The sequence below is a fragment of the Maniola hyperantus genome, chromosome 7 (assembly GCF_902806685.2).
Source record: "Maniola hyperantus chromosome 7, iAphHyp1.2, whole genome shotgun sequence".
Classification (NCBI taxonomy): Eukaryota; Metazoa; Arthropoda; class Insecta; order Lepidoptera; family Nymphalidae; genus Maniola; species Maniola hyperantus.
In genome coordinates, this window is record NC_048542.1 from 7,306,434 (window position 1) to 7,324,658 (window position 18,225).

At 36.5% G+C, this 18,225-nt stretch overlaps 2 protein-coding genes across 4 annotated transcripts; both read left to right on the top strand.

Annotated features, from left to right (window-relative positions):
• The first annotated feature begins 574 nt into the window (after positions 1 to 574).
• GAA1 (glycosylphosphatidylinositol anchor attachment 1) lies at positions 575 to 8,904 on the top strand. Its single transcript, XM_034970669.2, has 11 exons — positions 575 to 1,057; positions 1,357 to 1,476; positions 2,026 to 2,185; positions 2,735 to 3,025; positions 3,366 to 3,480; positions 3,896 to 3,986; positions 4,369 to 4,612; positions 5,274 to 5,624; positions 6,373 to 6,655; positions 7,310 to 7,490; positions 8,523 to 8,904. Exons 1-11 carry the CDS (start codon positions 809 to 811, stop codon positions 8,706 to 8,708), a joined length of 2,271 nt encoding a protein of 756 aa, XP_034826560.1. The 5' UTR covers positions 575 to 808; the 3' UTR covers positions 8,709 to 8,904.
• Positions 8,905 to 9,502: 598 nt separating this feature from the next.
• LOC117984026 (facilitated trehalose transporter Tret1-like) lies at positions 9,503 to 18,001 on the top strand. Of its 3 annotated transcripts, none has more exons than XM_069499669.1 (9): positions 9,503 to 9,521; positions 11,844 to 12,073; positions 13,230 to 13,550; positions 13,978 to 14,092; positions 14,235 to 14,303; positions 14,459 to 14,676; positions 15,044 to 15,226; positions 16,129 to 16,222; positions 17,830 to 18,001. In XM_069499669.1, the coding sequence occupies exons 2-9, from the start codon at positions 11,864 to 11,866 to the stop codon at positions 17,967 to 17,969; spliced, it is 1,350 nt and encodes a 449-aa protein (XP_069355770.1). In that variant the 5' UTR covers positions 9,503 to 9,521; positions 11,844 to 11,863; the 3' UTR covers positions 17,970 to 18,001. The 3 variants fall into 3 exon arrangements, with proteins under 3 accessions (XP_069355770.1, XP_034826566.1, XP_069355769.1); XM_034970675.2 differs by lacking the exon at positions 9,503 to 9,521 and adding an exon at positions 11,158 to 11,332; XM_069499668.1 differs by lacking the exon at positions 9,503 to 9,521 and adding an exon at positions 11,369 to 11,493.
• The last annotated feature ends 224 nt before the right edge of the window (positions 18,002 to 18,225 follow it).

Consider the following 18,225-nt stretch of genomic DNA (forward strand, 5'->3'; position numbering starts at 1 on the left):
AGTCTTACTTTGAGAATTGAAAATACTAATTATTAGTTGTTATACTAAGTATATGTTACCACAAATTCACAGTTTTTTGGATTTTTCCTTTACGTTATGCTACAAAACCTACCAAATTTTTTGATTCTAGGTCAACGCAAAGTATCTTATAGGTTTTTTTGACAGAAACGACAGACAGACAGACGGACATATGACAAACAGACAGACGGACAGATGACAGACTATAAAGTGATCCTATATGGGTTCCTTTTTCCCTTTTGAGGTTAAAAAGGCTAGAAAGGACAGAATAAAAAATCTGAAATTGCGGAATAATAGCGTATTTTAGAGGCACTTAAAAACAAATCAGCTGGACATTCATTATTCGTAAGTGATCAGACTGACAAGCATTTTTTTTTGAAAATGTAACCTAACTTCTACGTCACAAGACTTAAGATCATGAAGTAGTTAACTAATATTATGTCAAAAACGAGAAATGAAATGACATTGTAATTAACGTGAACTAATTATTGTTATGCACCCTAAATCAGGGTATTTTAAATAATGTTTACGGTTATTTAGGGGCGAATTCCTATAGAAAATAGGGTAAAACCAAAATCGTAAGTGGCAACACTGATTCGTTTCATCCGTCAAATTTTTTTTTTATCAATAATTATTATTACTATCTGGCAAAACTAAAAACAAAAGGATATAAAATTTAAATTACTTAATTTAATCATTTCTATCCTGAAAATCTTGCACTTTGCTGCCTGCGTTTTATGCGTAGATCTACATTCTGCTTCCAACTTCCAATTCGAATATCCCGTACCAAATGGGTCTTTTATCAGACCCGGAGTACGGATCAGCAAAATGGGTTAAAGTGCTTAAGAAAATCCACTTTCCGTTGTGTTTTCTCTGCTATATTAGTTCCATAGTTTGGTTCTTCATGCTAGCTCATCGGGAGTTCAACAATGAGACGTATTTTTCGGAAAATGCGTTATTGCCGGGACTGGTTACAAATGAATTCAACGGCGAGCATTCTGCTAATAAATTCTTTACTGAATTTATACAAGAACTAGAGGTAAGTCAGTAAGATATACTTACCTATACTTTATACTTTGATAGTTGATATTATGTTACAATAATATGGACAAAGACTTAGTTTGACCATCCAAAGGGGTAATGCTGCCAGCATCTAGGGCACAATGTCTCGCTGCGGTGTCTAGATGAGGTTTTAGATTTACTTTAATTTATTTTAGTTAGAATTTAATATATATTTTTAGTTTTAGTTTAAATTTAAGTTTATTTTATAGAATTGTTAACTATTATATTACCTATTTAATTCAATAACAAAAAGTTTTATAACTATTTTTTTTCTAGGATAAATATGACGAGAGTAATGAGATGCCAGTGCCATGGCTTGTGGGCAAGATGTCACAGTTAGGTCTGGAAGTGTATACGCATAACTTCAGCTTAAACTATCCACTTGGACAGGGACAGGTAAGGTATAATGTACAGTGTGACAAGGCTATCTTGGCGCGTGGCGAAAATCATTAATAACATTTCCGTCAAGGGTCCCCTTTGTTCTTGTTTAAAAAATTCTAAGCCGTTGTTCTCCAACAGTGCCCCCTGTCAACGTCACTCAAGCCCCAAGAGAGCCTTGTCGCACTGTATGCTCCAATATTCTGCTGTCCTATATTTATATTTTCTAAATTCTAAATTGTCTCTGGTTTGGTCTAGCTACTACTACTACTATTTGATACTAGATGCTGCCCGCGACTTCGTCAGCGTGGATGTTTTTTAAAAATCTGGAAACTCTTTGATTTTCCGGGATTAAAAGTAGCCTATGTCCTTCCCCGGGATGCAAGCTATATCTGTACCAAATTTCGTCAAAATCGATTAAATGGATGGACCGTGAAAGGCTAGCAGACAGACAGACAGACACACTTTCGCATTTATAATATAAGTATGGATTAGTTAATGAAAAAATAAATGGCAAATAAAACAATTTATTAGATAAATTCTAGCAGTTTTGTGTTTCATTTTCAGACTTACAAAGGTACAAATGTATATGGTATCCTCCGAGCGCCGCGCACGTCTTCTCTGGAGGCTTTAGTAGTGACGGCGCCGTATCGTTCACTCTCTAATCATCAGAAAGGGACAACAGCTGGCATTGCTTTGATGCTAGCATTTGCCCAGTTTGCCAGACGTGAGTAGATCTGTTTATTATTCTTTTTAGGGTTCAAATGAAACAGAACCTCTATATGATCACTTGTGTGTCTCTGTCTGTCTCAGCAGATTTTAAAACCAATGAGCTTGAAATTTCGGTACACATATGAATTTCTGTGACTCAAACAAGGACTTGTAGCTGTTGTAACGTAAATAAATGAATTTTGAATATGGGGATCACAAGATAAGCATTTCCAATGTAACTTAATTTATTACTACCATGTAACTACAATTCGGTACATGAAAAATAAAAATAAATAAATAAATCACTGGAGGGGAATTAGAATATTAGAAAAAAAAAGTTTTGCAAACTGTACCTATTGTTTGACAAATCAAACTTTTTTATCATTTTTAAATACGTTATTTAAGATTATACATGTATATATCCAATACACTACACAGATTACTGTAAACATGAAAAAAAAACAAAACTCTGAATTCAGAACAGATCATTAGGTATTAGATTGAGTATTTTGATATTGGTGCAAAATAATATTCTAAAAGTATTAAATTTTTGCTTTGTTTACAGCACAAAAATATTGGGCAAAAGACATAATATTTCTAATTACGGAACATGAACAACTTGGTATGCAGGCCTGGCTGGAAGCATATCATGGTCTAAAAAGAGAATCCTCCTGCTTTTATTCAACTCTTGGTAGTTTCTGGCAGCCTGGTGGTTCTGGTTTAGATTTAGGGAAGCTTACTAAAAGTTTTGAATGGATCACTGATCATAATAAATGCTTGGATCCTGGTGTTTTGAAGGGACGGTCAGGTTCGATACAGGCAGCCATTAACCTGGAATTTCATACTCCTAAGTTTAGTAAGTAAAACTTGATTTTCACTGACACTGACCTCTATAACTAATACAAGTACGCTGGACCTGCGATTGCCGACCTATTTTTGAAGCAACTAGATTTCCGCCATTTTGGCGCTGATAGCAGCGGTGAGAGTCATGTGTGTACACTTGAAACTAAATGTTAGTGGTGAGACACCTCAACACTGACCATTTGATACAAAGTGGTTCTTTTATGTCCCTGTACGCTTGGTGGGGTGCTTCGAATTGGTACAAAAAATAACTGGAATTTTGTATGGCACACCTCTTCCTTCTATACTTTTGCATACCCATTTCAGATTTTAAACTATGTTTTCATAAATTACAGAGTATGTAGAAGTAAAAGTGGAAGGGTTAAATGGACAACTTCCAAACCTGGATCTAGTCAATTTAGTTCACAAATTGTGTTTAAAATCTGGCATACATCATTCATATAAAAATAGGTAAGTTTAACAGTTGACTCTGTGACTTTGTTAGCATGGTTGTCAGGTGTTTAAAATCTAGTGGGATTTGCTTGTTTTTCTGGGATAAAAAGTAGCCTATGTATTTTTGGGTGCAAGCTATTACTGTAGCAGATGTCCTCAAAGTTGGTTGTGCGGATGAGTCGAGAAAATTTAACAAATGGACAGATATACACATTTTCGCATTTAAAGTTTTGATAATTTAGATGAAGTGTAATTGTAAGATGTTGCTTTTTGAAAAGTTGTTGATTTTTTTATTAATTTTTCGCAGTACAATTTTCTTTCTGAACTGGTGGTAGAGTTTAGACCATCAGCGCCCTAAAAAAAATTATAAAAAAACGATTTATGTTTCGAGTTTTGGACTCGTGAACTTAGTACATTAAAACTTTTTACGCAGTTATTCCTGGACTCGTAAACATCATCACATGGATGAATGGGTTAACAATATTTGGACCATGTTGGGTATGGTCTCCACACAAATTGCCGGGGTAAGTGCTTTCACGTTTTATTTATTTTTATGTGATATTTTATGGAGCTTTTACAGGTGACCTATATGCCAGCCCCGTCGTTACACACTAAATTAAACTCTAATTATAATTAAGTTTAAACCTTAACAATTTGAGAGAATCATTAAAATAATACACTTACACCGAAATGTTTGGTTTACTATAAATAAAGTTGAAAATATAAAGTAAGAAAATATAGTGCGTACATTTTGAGAACTCACTAGCCATTTTTGCTCTATGTGTCAACTATTATGTCAAAAGTATGATTAAACCGTACGTTTGACATAACAGTTTATACATAGAGCAAAAATGGCAAATGAGTTCTAAAAATTCATGCATTATAATTTATGTCCTTATCTTCAAGGTACCAAACGGCAACCACGGCCTTTTCCACCGATTTGGAATCGAAGCTGTAACTCTCGAGGGTCGGGAGTCAAACGACCCTGCCGGCGACCCTCCGAGGATGCACACCCTTGTACCCGGGAATTTTTTCCGACTCGGTGTAGCCTTGGAAAGTATACTACGTTCCCTGAATAATCTACTGGAAAGATTCCATCAAAGTTACTTCTTTTATATGCTAGCGGCTACTAATCGATTCATTTCTATTGGTGAGTCAATCATATTATGGTCTTCTTCTTTTCGTATCGGTCCCTCAATTTTGAGGATGGTGGCTTCCTCGAGATATCAGCTTCTTCACGATGTTGTGCCATTTTTCCTTGTTGGAGGCCGTACGGTATGATATGGTATATGTATACCTTTCCAGAATGGTGTGGCGATGTAAGATAAAATTTGTTCCTATAACTTTTATTTCTCTTTCAGTATAAATCAGAATATTTTAAGTTGTTTATACTCAAATCCTTATTTCAAAATACTTCACGAACTGCTACTATATTTTTTTAATTTTCTTTTCAAGATAAGAGTGAATATAGGCACCTTCCAAGCAAGTACGCTCCAATTACTTCTTCTTTTTAAAATAAAAATAGCGAGCAATTAATGATCAGGTGGGTTACCTGATGTTAAATGATTACCGCCGCTTATGAACATTTGCATGAGCTCATGCGCCCATGAGCACCAGAGGAACTGCCGATGCGTTGCCGGCCTTTCAAGAATTTATTGATCCGCCCCTTGAATAACCCCATGCTTCATCATTGCTTTCCTTTACGGCATGATTAAAAAATATAAAAAATCAGGCTGTAATAAAAAAAAATCTACTGAATTAGGAAGATCCTCAGTTCAATTCAGATAATTTTTATCTTGACTTTCTTTTAGGACAATACATGCCATCACTCTGTCTCCTATGTGGTGCAATGTTAATACACGCTCTATGTTTGTGGGTATCACTACAAAAGGATGAGGAACCAACCGAAAGCGAGCCAGACAAAAACTTAACAGAAAAATCTGAACTATTAAAAGACACAGATCAATATGAGGATATGGACAAAGAGAAAGAGAAAGAAAATGAACCGTTAATAAAAAAGAGACAAATGTCAGAAATAATAGTAGCAGAAAAGAAAACTTTGGAAGTAAACTTCAGTGTAGTAAATGTGGGTGGCAATTATTTATTTGTACATGTTCTGGGCTACGTCGTTATGAATTCGCCATTGATCTTCAGTAAAATTGGTAAGCTTATTACTAGACGAGGGTATAGAGATTAGTTTACTTTTCAATTTTGATAAAATTATTGAGTTGCCGTTGGCTTCGTCTTAGCGTTTCACGTGTCATAGACATAGTTATAGATGACGTCATGACAAATCCAATATGGTGGATATGACAACCAAAAACCTTTAAACGTACCTATACGTGTATATACGTATTAATAATACATATATATATATATATAATGTGTATAGGTAGGTTCAATTAAATACAATACACGTATAGGAATGCGAAAGTGTGTCTGTCTGCTGGCTTTTTACGGCCCATCCGTTTAACTAATTTTGATGTTTGCTGCAAATATAGCTTGTATCCGAGACGTATATAGGCGGATATACTTTGTATCCCAGAAAATCAGAGTTCCTACAGGATTTTTGAAATACCTAAATCTACGAGGGCGAAGTCGCATCTGCTAATTTACACACTTTTGGAATCACAATAAGTCGTTAATTTAATACTTTAGACAGACATTAATCACAAGTTTATTTTTTCTATAAATAAATAAAATAAAATAAAATAGCCTTTATTCTCTGATATAATAGTTATACATCTTATATTACTAACTAACCGTATTACTAATTTCTTATTTCCTATTATTTAATTATCCTATCCTACATATTTATTCCAAAAATTGGTAACACCAGCAATTTACAGATCAGGTTGTCCTCTTATTTTTTCTATACGTGCTTATATTACCTATGTCTTTTATTTTCAGGAGCAACCTATTTTGACCAACCGTCCGAAGTGTCAGTCTACTACGGTCTTATATCAGTATCAGTATTCCTGATCGTCTTTACGCCATTTCTGTTACGTTTCTGGTCAACACCACTAACCTTTGAAGACATGTCGATGATAAATATACTGCTTCTAATAGAATTGTCGACGGCTTGTTTGGCGATTGGGATGCACAATTTCCCGTTAGGATTGAGTATCGCTGTTTTGTATACGCCGCTGGCGCTGTTAGTCGGTGTAGTTGTGGATAATCGCGGAAAAAGAAGGTAAATAATGGTACTGATTTTGACGGCAACAAAATTTTAGAGAATTCGCGTCTTTTTCTTATCAATACAATGAGAAAAGAATAGACAAACTCATTTTAATTTAAAACTGTCAATCCCGTGAAAAGTCTTCGGTTTTCCGGCATAAAAGTAGCCTATGCCACTCTCCAGTCTCCGGTCCATAACTATATCCATACAAAATAATTACGTCCATCCGTTGCACTGTGGTTGCACCTCTCACGCCTCTCTAAGTCTCAGCCCGCCTTCTGCACTCCTGTCCCGCTGGCAAGTAATGTTACTTGCCAGCTTGTTATAATAGGTATGTACCTATTTCAAAGCCCAAAGCAAATATGAATGTTAGTAGGATTTGGAAGCAAGGGGCATCGCGTAAATTTAGTCGTTTTTTTTTATAATAAAAACTAAGTAGTTTTGAAATCACCACGATATAGAAATGCAATTACTTACAGATTCAGCCGTTCTGAAGATTAGCCCGTTCAAACAGACAGACTGACACAAATTTTTTAAAAACGTGTGATTTAGTTATGGTACAGTTCAAATAACCATATGAGCTTAATATGAGGTAGTTATATTGAAATTACAGACAGGCAGTTCAATTTTATTTATTAGTATAGATGAAAGTTTTATTACTTTTTACAGTGCTATAGCCTTGTTGCTCAAGCGGCTTCTATGCCTTCTACTACAACCGTTGTTTGCGGTGTCCATCGCGTTGATTCTGTATTCCCGGGTTCTGTTCCCGGAGGAGGCAATTTTGAGCATGCTGGGCCGAGGTCGCGACGCGGCCATGCAGGCTGTCATGTTCTCTATCGTCGATTCTATGGTAAATATCATTACACAGAATTTTATACACTAAATTTTGGAATTAGGCAGCTTTTTAAAATCCCGTGACAACCCTTTCATTTTCTTGAGTGTGTGAAAAATGAGTATCTCTGTGCCAAATATTATGATAATGTTATCATACAAGTCCAATAATATCTTAAAACTGACATTTTTATTTGGATAGCGACATCACTAATGGTCCAAACGCACTTCCGACGCGACGCGGCAGTGCCTTGCTCCATACAAACTCATATAAACTATACTTGCCGCGCCGCGTCGCGCAGGGTCGCTCAAATGCGCTTTACTCCATACAAACTCATATAAATTATATTAGACGTGCCGAGTCGCGCTGCGCAGCGTAAGTGCGTTTGGACCTTAATAAACAGAATATGACACCCGTAGGGCGATTGTCTAAAACCTGTGGCCCTACCGCGGTTGTTTGACAGCTACAATGTCACGATCGCAATCATCTCTGATTGGTTAATGCTCGCTCACTATTGGCCACAATGCATTGTTGCAACAAGAATCGCACAAATTCAGTCAATCAGAACCATTGAGATTGTAATAATGATTGATGCAGGTTTTAGACAATCGCCCTGCTGCCTCAAACATTATTACAATCTCAATTGTTCTGATTGGCTGAATTTGTGCGATTCTTGTTGCAACAATGCATTGTGGCCAATAGTGAGCGAGCATTTACCAATCAGAGATGATTGCGATCGTGTCATTGTAGCTGTCAAACAACCGCGGTAGGGCCACTGTAGAATGAGCTCAAAGTTTTTGTATCTGAAATAAAAGTAATCGTATCGAGTGACGTTGAGATTCAAACTATTCTTGCTCAGAGCACTGAAGATGTATAGAACGCACTTTAACTTTGCTCAGACTTAAGACTTCGTTAAAACGAGACAGTGTTATATCGCTGGCACAAATCTGCCTCGTTCTGAGCAAAGTCAAAGTGCGCTCTATAGATCTCAGCCTAAGTTAAATTAATCTGTCAAAGTCGAAAGTTTCATAATTTTTTTTCTCTTTTCAGATTTATGGTAACTGGTTATTCAATGTCGGAGCTACTATAATATTACCAACATGGATTCTTTTTTGGCAAATACTATGCAGCAGAGTAAAGGAAAACGCAGACCAAGGGAGTGGAATGGGAGCGCGCGGAGTGACTGCAAGTAGAGTTGCAACACGTGGAAGGGAGCTAACTCCAGCGGGCGAGTAGCGTGGACAAATAGACGAAAATCTAAATTCCTACTCCTACCTAAAAACCTACTCGACAGAGTAGTGTAACTAAATTAGTGTAATTATTAATTATTAATTTTATTAGTCATAACTACTTATTCTTAGTTACCTAACGGTTGTTTTAATGTATGAGTGGTATTGCCATTCCAAAGACTTGAATAAAGTGAAGTTTAAATTAAAAACTTGTTTTTATTTGATTTCAAAAATAAATTGTTACAAATTAGCATATAGGTTATTAGCTAATGTGGCTTGTTCTGTTGTACACAACTCAATGACAGGTCTAACTAAATGTATTGCTAATAATATTATGCTTACAATGCAACAAGGCTCTCTTGGCACTTGAATGACATTGACAGGGGGGCGCTGTTGGAGAACAAAGGCTTAGACTATTCCATCACGTAGTAGTACATACAATTTCTTTAGACTATTCAAAGGACAACACAAAGAACAAAGGAGATACTTGACGGCAGCGTTAGTTCCGATTTTCGCCACGCGCCAAGAGAGCCTTGTAGCACTCAAGGTTTAGACCTGTAATTATTTAGTTCAAAGCTTATATTGTTAAGGACTACATGTTCAAAAATTGTGTACAACGGAATTACCAACAACCACTAGGTGGAAACCGGGCCTCATTTTGTGCAGATGATGCAGTCGAAGATGAAAACGCAGTAAAGAAAACGAAATCGGTAATAATGCAGCATCAGGATTAAGGAGTTGGATCCAAAAAAAATTAAGTACTTAGTGTAAACTTCGAGCTAGCAGTATAATGAAAGAAAATATTCATACAGCTTCTTATGTGAGACAATTATTTTATAAGTATTATTGCGGAACCCTACCTTATGCCTGGTATCACACGTTCTTGACAGGTATGTCTGTACTTTTATGGATCTGTTTATATTCGGCAAGATTTCGGTCATAATATTTTTTAGTGTTAGGCTTTAACAGATAATAAATTTAAAGGCGGAAACGTAAGAAAATTTTATCTAACTGTTACATTAATTGTGTTGGTAGGTAAAGTATGAAAATTCTGCACGTCATAATGATACCCACTTTTATTTTATTTGAGAAGATTTAACTGCTATCAGATAATTCTCCTATTTAACGTCTTGCTATGCACGTTAAGCTAAGCGATAACTATTTTCATCATCACCATCGTCGTCAACCGATAGACGTCCACTCTTGGACATAGAGGTCTCTGTAGAGACTTCCACAAGCCACGGTCTTGCGTCGCGTTCGTCCGAATCCAGCGGCTCTCTGCGACTCCATTAATAATTACTGATGTCGTCTGTCAATCTAATGGAAGGTCGCCATCGCACTTTCCGTTGCGAGATCGTCATTATAGCACCTTGGGACCCCGACGCGACGTCTATCAGTTTCTACCCGACTACGGCAAAGCAAAAAGGAAAGGTTATGATTTTAGCAGTCTTTGTTGATTGTATGTATGTATGTATGTTTGTATTTATGTAACCGTAACACCTAAACTGCTGAACCGACTTTGATGAATGATGCCTATAGGATGATGTCAATAGATTCGTTATTATGGTCCGGGTGACACAGGCTACAATTCATACGAACAGAATCAGTATGACTGATGATAGGTACATCCAAAAAAGTGGGGGTCTCTGATTTTTTTTGTTATCGTATCGAGTGAGATATCAAATGAAAGAGGAGAAAATTCTGAGTTCATAAATATAAATAAAGTACCTACACAGATAGCTATTATGACGTAAGAAAGGATTTTTGAAAATTCAACCCCTAAGGGGGTGAAATAAGGGTTTGAAATTTGTGTAGTCCACGCGAGCATACGCTAGTTGAAATATAAGAAGAAAAAAATGTCCACCTATTCCAATAAGAACATTGATCCCCGTGACTTAAAAATTCGTGCAAGTTTTTCTACACGTGGTCGTGGATTGCGCTAGATTTGTCCATTATACCTATCATCATCAATATCATCATCATCATCATCAACCAATAGACGTCCACTGCTGGACATAGGTCTCTTGTAGGGACTTCCACACGCCACGGTCTTGCGCCGCCTGGATCCAGCGGCTCGTCTGATGTCGTCCGTCCACCTAGTGGGGGGTCTTCCAACGCTGCGTCTTCCGGACCTATACCTATATACATTATTCGTCGACCATTATACCTACAAGAATAGGTAGTTAATTAGAGATAAGTTAATGAGTAGGATTTTGCTTTTATATATCTACCCGCGTAGGTAATAAAGATTTAACTTGGTACTCTGATCAAGTCTTAACCACTAGGCAATCGCGGCTTTACTACACTACTCTTATAAAATTGTACATTTTGGGAACTATACAGTATAATTTTATTTACTTATAGCTTCTCTTATAGTATATGCGTATCCTTTCCTTATTTCAGTCATTTAATCTCTTCAGATTACATCAATTAGTACCTATCCCTCTGAGGCACAATACTTAGGCTCTCTAAGATTTCATTGTAGTTAAGATTTATTCTATCGTTTTAGGTTGTTCGTTAGTTTCATTTTCTTTCTTTATAAGATTAATCAGTATCGTAATGCTATACTAGGTAGATAAATAAGTAGTAGAAACATGGCAATCCTTAACCAGATTCTAGCCACTGGAGTTAGTAAGTGTTTTTAAGATTACCTATTTAAAAATCGTACTTAAGTGTAAAATAAATAATTTATCTTTATACGAATGCTGCGTACCTACTCGTAAATTCGCCAGCACTCATTGATATTTTAATTACTACCGCTGTCTATTCGTATACTGTGGCTGCGTACCTAAGTAAGTATATTGGCCCGTCGTGGTTGTGTGCATAGCTTTTATACTACTTTATTGCTAGGTACTATCGGTCACATGCCAACAGTACCCTATTACTAAGACTCTGCTGTCTGTCCGTGATGCTGTCAGCGCGCTGTATCTCATGAACCATATTAGAGACCTGAAATTTTCTATTGCTGCTATAACAAAAATACAAAAAAATTCAAAATGGCCGCCATGAAAATTAAGAGAAAGGGTTATTTCTTCTACTATGGTACGGAACCCTTTCTGTGCGAATCCGACTCGCACTTAACCATTTTTTTTGCTAAACAAGACCCATTCACGAAAAAGTACCTATTCATATCTATTTTCAGTGAGCTATGTGTGTACTACAATGGGAATTATGTACACTTGGCCATCGTTCACGATCAAACTCTTCAGTTCCACAAACACAACTTTGGATAGAGTCATGACAGAAACCGAAATAGCACTGCTAGGAAGTATATCGTCTATAAGTGCTATAATAATAACGCCGTTCTCAAGTTATCTTTTAGATACTCTTGGAAGGAAGTGGTGTTGCATTGTCTTTTACATGGCACAATTGGTAAGTCTTCTCAAACTCTTCAGTTCCACATAGGAACGTATAGATTCCTAGATAAAATCAAGATCAATAACCAGGCACTGATATAAATACAGCACGTAATCAAATAATCAAACCAGGGCTGTCGGGTGGGGGTCGTGACTCGTTCCTACTTCGATGCCACGATACCATAGAACAGCCCAAGTTTCGATAGAGTCGAAGGCTTTCTCGTAGTCCACAAAGGTAAGACAAAGTGGGAGATTATATTCTTCTGTCTTCTGTATAATCTGCCTTAAGGTGACGCAGTACGCTTGACCGAACCTGTTTGCTTTTCACTTGACATTGTATGAGAAAGGTGAGAGGCACGATGATTTTCACCGAAATTAAGGGTTTAGGAAAAGTATTTTTGAGAAAAAACTACTGAGTTTATGTTTGCAAAGTATAGTTATTTCAACTAATGAATAAATAAACTATGTCTACTGTTAAATTTCTTTAGAATTTTTATACCCCTAATTTTATTTATTTACGCCCAAAGTTGTCATAAATTTAGTGTTAAAATCGGAATCTTTTGAGCCTCGTAACTTTAAAATCAATATTTTTCAATGTTTCATATATCAATAAACCTAGATAATGACGAGATTAATCGATATACCTTATACTTAGTTTTGAGCGTACAGTATCAAGTAATGTAGTAATTACCCTCCTACGTTTGTAACTATAGCTATACTATAAACCTTCCTCTTGAATCACTTTATCTGTTGGTGAAAACCGCATTAAAATCCGTTGCGTAGTTTAAAAGATCTACGCGTTCATACATACAGACAGCGGGAAGCGACTTTATATTAAACTATGTAGAGATTTTATTAGGTATTTTATCTTTTTTTAATATATATTTTCATCACTCATGTTTCTTTTTCAATATTTTTTTATTATAGTTACCTACTTTTTAATGATTTTTTACTCTTTTTTATTTTTTGTTTTTTTATTTATATTTTAAAATATTTATTGATTTTTTTACTCTTATTTTTTAAAATTTTGTGTTTTAAAATTTTATTTTATATTTATATATATATATATATATTTTTTTTTTTTATTTTTTAAAGATTTTTACTCTTATTTTTTAATTATTTTCATATAAATTGAAACTTTCTTTAATTTAATGTACTGTTACTGTTCACAGATTGGCTGGGTAATTATAATCATATGGTACAGCGTAGAAGCAGTTCTGTTCGCAATGTTTCTCTCTGGCTTAAGTGCATGCATGATGCTCGTCATCCCGCTATATGTGAGCGAATACTGCCAAGAGTCCATACGAGGGTCCATGACGTCAGGTTCTATGATCTTCTTTGGAATCGGGATGTTGTTCTCATACCTACTGGGAGGACTATTAGAATATAAAATGATGAATTATACTGGCCTAACGTTGACGGTTCTAGGATTAGTTATCTTCAGTTTTATGAGGGAGTCGCCGTTGTTTTTGATGCAGAAGGGACGCGAGACAGTGAGTTTATATAATTTATGAAATCTATTAGGTAAGTATCCATAAACTTAACACAAATAGATACGAGCATGTTGAGTGATTTCTTAATGGACAACAGTTTTGCCACGATCACGATCACCGCTGCTGTCCAGTTGGACAAGTAAGTCTCGTTTGCCTTAGTCATGGTAGAATTAACCCTAATCTCGAGCTCCATTTCTTAATTTACGGGCCCTCGGGCAAAGAGTTATAGTAAATTCATAGATTAACAAGTTTTTAGAAGTAAATTTTTGAGGTAACTCCCATACCTGAATTGTTCTCTAAATTAGCACTTGAAATAAGTAGGTACTAGGTAGGTAAGAATATAAGGCATGTAAAACTTACTTGTATCATATTAGAGGTATTTAAAAAAAAATCAAAATGTTCTAGAACAATATTGGCCTTTTTACAGGAAGCCGCGAGATCTATAGCATTTTACAGAGGTATGAAAATTGGTTCAAAAGAAGTACTCCAAGAAATAGAAAACATTAGGCGAACGTTGAATCCAGACATTGGAGATACTGAAAGTAAGTATGGTTGGGTACTACTAATAAATAAATCATTAGTATTCCGTAAAATAAATGTCATTAAAACTTTTTTTAAGATAGATAAATGTAGGTACAATTTAAATTTCGGCATCAAAAATTAAAATTCTGAAAACAATTCCAGATCCTCGCGAGGAAGAGAAATTGAATCCAGAAGGACCTAAAAAGAAATTGTCACCGTGGAAATACCTAGGTATACCTACTTATAATTAGATTCTAAGTATTTACATTAAAAAATGTTGACTCTACTATTCTGAAATAAAATAAAAATAAGCAGTTTTTTTTACCCTGTCTAAAAAAATTGTTAGGGAGCTTTTCTGTCGGTTAACTTTTAGTAATTTTTTGCAGTCAAGTCCCGCTCTTCTCGCCGCGCACTGTTGTTGTCAATCATGTTGTATTCTACGAGTATCTTCCAAGGGCTAATCGTAGTACAAGTGTACGCCGAGCTATTATTCGAGCGAGCCATACCGAGCATGTCAGCGATGGTATCGAGCGTTCTGTTTGCGATCGTGGTTGTAATAGCTGGATTCTTTGGAGCGTATCTGATTGATTTAGTTGGAAGACGAGTAAGTATCACACATTAATATAAGATTGCTATAACTAAGCTCACGGTTAAGTAATACTACAACCCGTTACTCCACCCGTTTGATTAACTGAATTGAGCAGGACACTCGATGTTGGATCATTGACACCTATGACCTGCCCCAGAAGGTACCGAATTCAAAAGCTAAGTCAATCGAAAATTATACAAAAAATATATAAGTATTGTTCGGCTTCGGCTAAAGTTACAACTTACATGGATTTTAACCTCTGGACTTTCTGGATTGATTTTGATTTTATTGATTTTTGACATTTTGCAATTTAGATTTTTCTATTAACCCACGTGTAGCCTACTTATAATGTCTATAACTTGGGACGCTCCTTTGTTTTCAGCCTCTTATTATGTACGCATCATTCGCAACAGGTATCTGCTGCGCTGTCCTTGGCTCACAGATACATCTCAACTGGGGCCCGAACTGGCTGACTGCGGTGTTCATATACGTCTATTGTGTCACATACATAGTCGGTGCGGGGACGGTTCCGTATGTCATCGTCGCGGAAATATTTTTACCAGAGGTGAGATCCTTAATGAAGCCATAGGTCATCTATCAGCCTGTAAGCTTCCACTGCTGGAAATAAGCCTTTTGGAGAACGCGCCTGTACACCTTTACCTTCCTCATCTACCTACCTACTTTTAACCACCATTGCTGCTGCACCTGCTTGCACCTTTGCTTTTTTTTGCTTGTGTTGATTGCACCTGCGAGCTGGAGCTCATCAGCACTCCTGTCCCCTTGCGATCACATAATTCATTATTATTGGGGGCCTTATTACCCCTTTCGAAAAATATGTGCCTAGTTGAATTTATAGGATACTGTGCCGCATTTACTGAGCATTACTGAAGTCTCTTATTTAGCTGGCTCATTGACTTAAGGATCATGGCATCAGACACTAGAAGCCTTATGCCTTATGCGCTTAGCAGAATCAGCTCTGCTCTTCCGAGGGCTAGCAGGTCTTTTCGCGCTTTTTTCAGTCAGCGATAGGTGTCCAGCAGGATGTTTTCCTACTGAGCAATCCAATTCACTCTTCTCACAGTACAACTCTTTCCTATCTTTTCTAGGGTGTCCAAGCCTGCCGAGTCACACCGATTTGGTCTTCTCCAATTATTTTATTAAGTTTGCCAATCAGTTCATTTATCTCATGAAAATGTTTCTGAGTACTTTTTATTCTTGGTTTCCTAAGGACGGGAAAAATCAGAAGAGGGCTAATACTTGTACCTACCCTAAGTATAAGATTATGAGATTATGTGCTTAAAGACGTGATACCCGAGTAACCTTTACAAATCACGACATTTGAACAAGGACACGTTTGGCCGTTCACACTAATATTAATTTTTTTTACTCGTAACCTAACCCCGAGATTTACACAAAATTTCTGAAGAAATTTTCATTTTAATTGAAGAATATTTTAATTGTTTACAGATAAAAAGCTTCGCATCCATGGTGGCTGTGGAGTGGGCGTTCACCTGCAACTTTATTATTTTGTTCATCTTCAACCCTCTAGTCAATTTTGTTGGTAGGTACATTTTTATAATATTATAGTGCACAAACGTGTGCGCAAACACAGGCGCACTCTCTATTTCCTCGCTCTCATAGCTCGATGGGACGGAAATCTGACACGATCGGAGAGAGATCAGGCGCAGGACGGCTTTACGTCGTCTCCGAGGCACGGGGGTGGAACACCGTCAACTTCCCGATTCCGGGCTAGTACTGAGAATTACTGTAGAGAAAAACCTAATAACCAACTATTTTTTGGCCTGACCCGGGAATTGAACCCAGAACCTCATCATCTGCAGTCAAACATGAGGTACATCTTTATGGTAGGTACTTACCTACTTTAAAAAACAGGACTTAGAATGGTTTGTGATATTATTATAGAACTTAGAATTGGTAATGGTATGAGCTTGTCGTTTGTAAACAACTAGTGAAACATCAGGGCGTGCTGTTCTAAAAACTTAAGCGTTCCTTAGTTGAGATGGAGAAGTTTTCGTAGCGCGCTCCCCAGAGTGCACCGAGGAGTGGTTAAATAGTCTCTGCGCAGTGCTCTTCAAGTCTTCATACTTACAAACGAAGTTTGATTCTCATCTGAATATAGCCAATCAAACTCAATAAAATTTTGTACACATGTTATTTTAGTAAAATAGAAAATAATGTTGTTTGTTTAGTTTAATCATAAAACAAACTTAATCTTAGTTTATAAATAGTTTCATCTAAAACTTCTTGTAAACAAATGTAAAGATAGGTAGGTATCTACGTAAACTTTTTCTTGTGTGTAATAAGTAAATACCTACTTATTCATACTATATTACTATAGGTATTATAGCAATAAAAATTAGAATTACTCGAATCAAATTATATTCTAAGATGGTCTGGAACATCTACAATTTATTAGTTGGAAAAGATGCAAAATAAAAACGTAAGTATTCTGCGGTGCATATTTGGAAATCAGCTTTTATCGATCAATCTACAATTTAACGATCCCTAGATCTTTTATTAAGTAATTAATTTATCTCTTAGAGAAAGACCTGAGGCCTTAGTGCACGTAACTATTTTGAAGTCAAAGTCAAAGTCAAATGACTAATTCAAAATAGGTAATAAATTACTCTTTTTGACGGTCAGATGTTGGATTTCTAAGATATAGTGATAATTATTACGCAAACTTAAAACTACGAGGGTTGAGGGAAGAAGAAGGAAGAAGAGTGTAAAAACACCGGAGTTAAATTAATGCCATCGACGACAATTTGCAGTAGGTAATAACTGCATAATATAAATGTTTGCTCGTCCACACCAGGCAGATTCATGCCAAGTCCGTGTCACTGTACCTACCACAGATAAGTGGAACCTACGATGTAGCTAAGCAATGAGAGAGGTTAAAGCTAAGTTACTATTTCCATCAAAGCCAAGATGTGTGTGTGTGTGTGTGTGTGTAGATGCGAACTCCGTTGAAACCCTTTTCACCAAAGCTAAGCTAAGCTTATTTTTGACACCAAGCGATCCTATTGGTGGGTTTCATACAAATCCGCAGCTTAACAACGTAGCACATCTCTGGAGAAAATGCAGCCAGCTACGTAGACACGAGTAGATCGTAGAGCTACGATTTACTAACATCAAACATTTTTGTAGGTCTTGGCCCGGTATTTTACCTGTTCTCCGTGATATGCTTCCTCACCGTCGTCTACTGCTACTACTACCTACCGGAGACGAAGGGCCTGCCAGTAGATGCCATGCAGAAACGATTTCTTAAGAGAGCAAATTTACTATAGGACTTTTCCAATAAAAAATATTTTAGCAAATTGTTGTGTTTTAATTACCCTTATAGGACGGTTACGCACTCATCCGATCCGAATCCGTGAAAATAAGTTCCGAAGTAGGCATAGAACAATTTGTATGGTAGCTTACGCACTACATCCGACTTCCATCATCCGATATCTCTCCGTCACCGATATTTTTTATATCCGTATTTTCATGGATTCGGATCGGATGAGTGCGTGATCGCTGTCATCCGTGAGAATTTCTCGG

Coding starts and splice junctions, on each gene's coding strand:
- GAA1 (XM_034970669.2), top strand. CDS start 809: ATGGGTCTTTTATCAGACCCGGAGTACGGATCAGCAAAATGGGTTAAA. Junction 3,026..3,365: donor ATTTCATACTCCTAAGTTTA/GTAAGTAAAACT, acceptor CATAAATTACAG/AGTATGTAGAAGTAAAAGTG. Junction 3,481..3,895: donor CATCATTCATATAAAAATAG/GTAAGTTTAACA, acceptor CTTTTTACGCAG/TTATTCCTGGACTCGTAAAC.
- LOC117984026 (XM_034970675.2), top strand. CDS start 11,296: ATGGCAATCCTTAACCAGATTCTAGCCACTGGAGTTA. Junction 14,304..14,458: donor GTCACCGTGGAAATACCTAG/GTATACCTACTT, acceptor AATTTTTTGCAG/TCAAGTCCCGCTCTTCTCGC. Junction 16,223..17,829: donor CCCTCTAGTCAATTTTGTTG/GTAGGTACATTT, acceptor ACATTTTTGTAG/GTCTTGGCCCGGTATTTTAC.